The sequence below is a fragment of the Olea europaea genome, unplaced genomic scaffold, assembly GCF_002742605.1.
Source record: "Olea europaea var. sylvestris unplaced genomic scaffold, O_europaea_v1 scaffold36151, whole genome shotgun sequence".
NCBI classification, from domain to species: domain Eukaryota; kingdom Viridiplantae; phylum Streptophyta; class Magnoliopsida; order Lamiales; family Oleaceae; genus Olea; species Olea europaea.
In genome coordinates this window covers 1-1,160 of record NW_019255377.1, presented here as the reverse complement: position 1 = coordinate 1,160, position 1,160 = coordinate 1, and the positions used below count along the sequence as shown (strand labels likewise).

At 36.3% G+C, this 1,160-nt stretch overlaps 1 protein-coding gene across 1 annotated transcript; it reads left to right on the top strand.

The window, feature by feature from the left end:
- Nucleotides 1–245: 245 nt before the first annotated feature.
- Nucleotides 246–1,154, top strand: LOC111386550 ((+)-neomenthol dehydrogenase-like; the record flags this gene model as incomplete). The annotated part of the gene is made up of 2 exons (XM_023011010.1): nt 246–503; nt 828–1,154. Coding segments are annotated over 2 exons (363 nt in total), but the record flags the coding sequence as incomplete, so codon positions are not given.
- Nucleotides 1,155–1,160: the final 6 nt, after the last annotated feature.

Here is a 1,160-nt window from a genome sequence, read left to right as displayed (position 1 = left end):
TTGGAGAGTTTTGTCCGGCCCGATTTCGAACCACCGCACCACACCACGTACAAACGCAAAAAGAAAGACAGTAAATCACATAATTATCAGCAAAATTACTAAAAAGGCTCTGAATTATCCATGGCCCAGGAATCCAGCAAGAACACTGAAACACTGAAATATTTATTAATATTTTCTGCTGGCAGCATCGAAGTTAAAATAACAATTTTTCTGGTCTTTTTTGATAATTTGCTGCTGTTTTTTGATTTAACATCAGGTATGCTGTTGTTTCTGGTTCAAACAAGGGCATTGGATTTGAAATATGCAGGCAATTGGCATCCAATGGAATTACAGTGGTGTTGACTGCCAGAGATGAGAAGAGGGGTCTTGAAGCTGTTAAGAAACTCAAAGAGTATGGATTTTCTGATAATATAATCTTTCATCAGCTTAACGTTACGGATCCAGCAAGTGTCAATTCACTAGCTGAATTCATCAAAGCCCAGTTTGGAAGGCTCGATATTTTGGTAATATCGGAAACTTTTATTCAAATTTACAGTGGGCGATGACTATGATTAGCTATTAGTTCAACTTACCTAATCATTTTTAAAGGGAGAGTGAATATGTCTTAGATACAATCGAAATCACTTGTGTTAGTACTTCTAGGATAATGTTGGACTCGATGGTTGTATTTGGAATTCAATAGCTTCTTATACCATTTTGAACTACCTTGATTAAAGCCAGATAGGAGTTCTCAATGATTGTTTGTCTGGTTTGAACTTCACTTTTTCCTGTTCATTTTGAAATCCTGAAATATGCAAACTTTCTAATTTGAAGGAGAGTGCATATAGGTGAATAATGCAGGGATTTTTGGAGCCATTATTGATGGGGATGCTCTAAGAGCTGCGAAACCCGCTGCCACTGAGGTTAGTCCTAGTGTACAGTGGACTCCATAAGTGCTCTTAGCAGGAATTCCTATGCACCATGTTTGCTTGATTGAGTTATATGTCAATTAATTAACATTACTACAAAATGAATCCATTGAAAATCGTAATTGGCAGATGAAAATATGAATTTATGAAATAGCAGGACTATATCATGTTTTCAGAAGTTTACTGCCTTCACTCTGTGTTCTTTGCTTACTTGTTCATAAAACAACGACTAATGCAGACATAAAGCTTTTT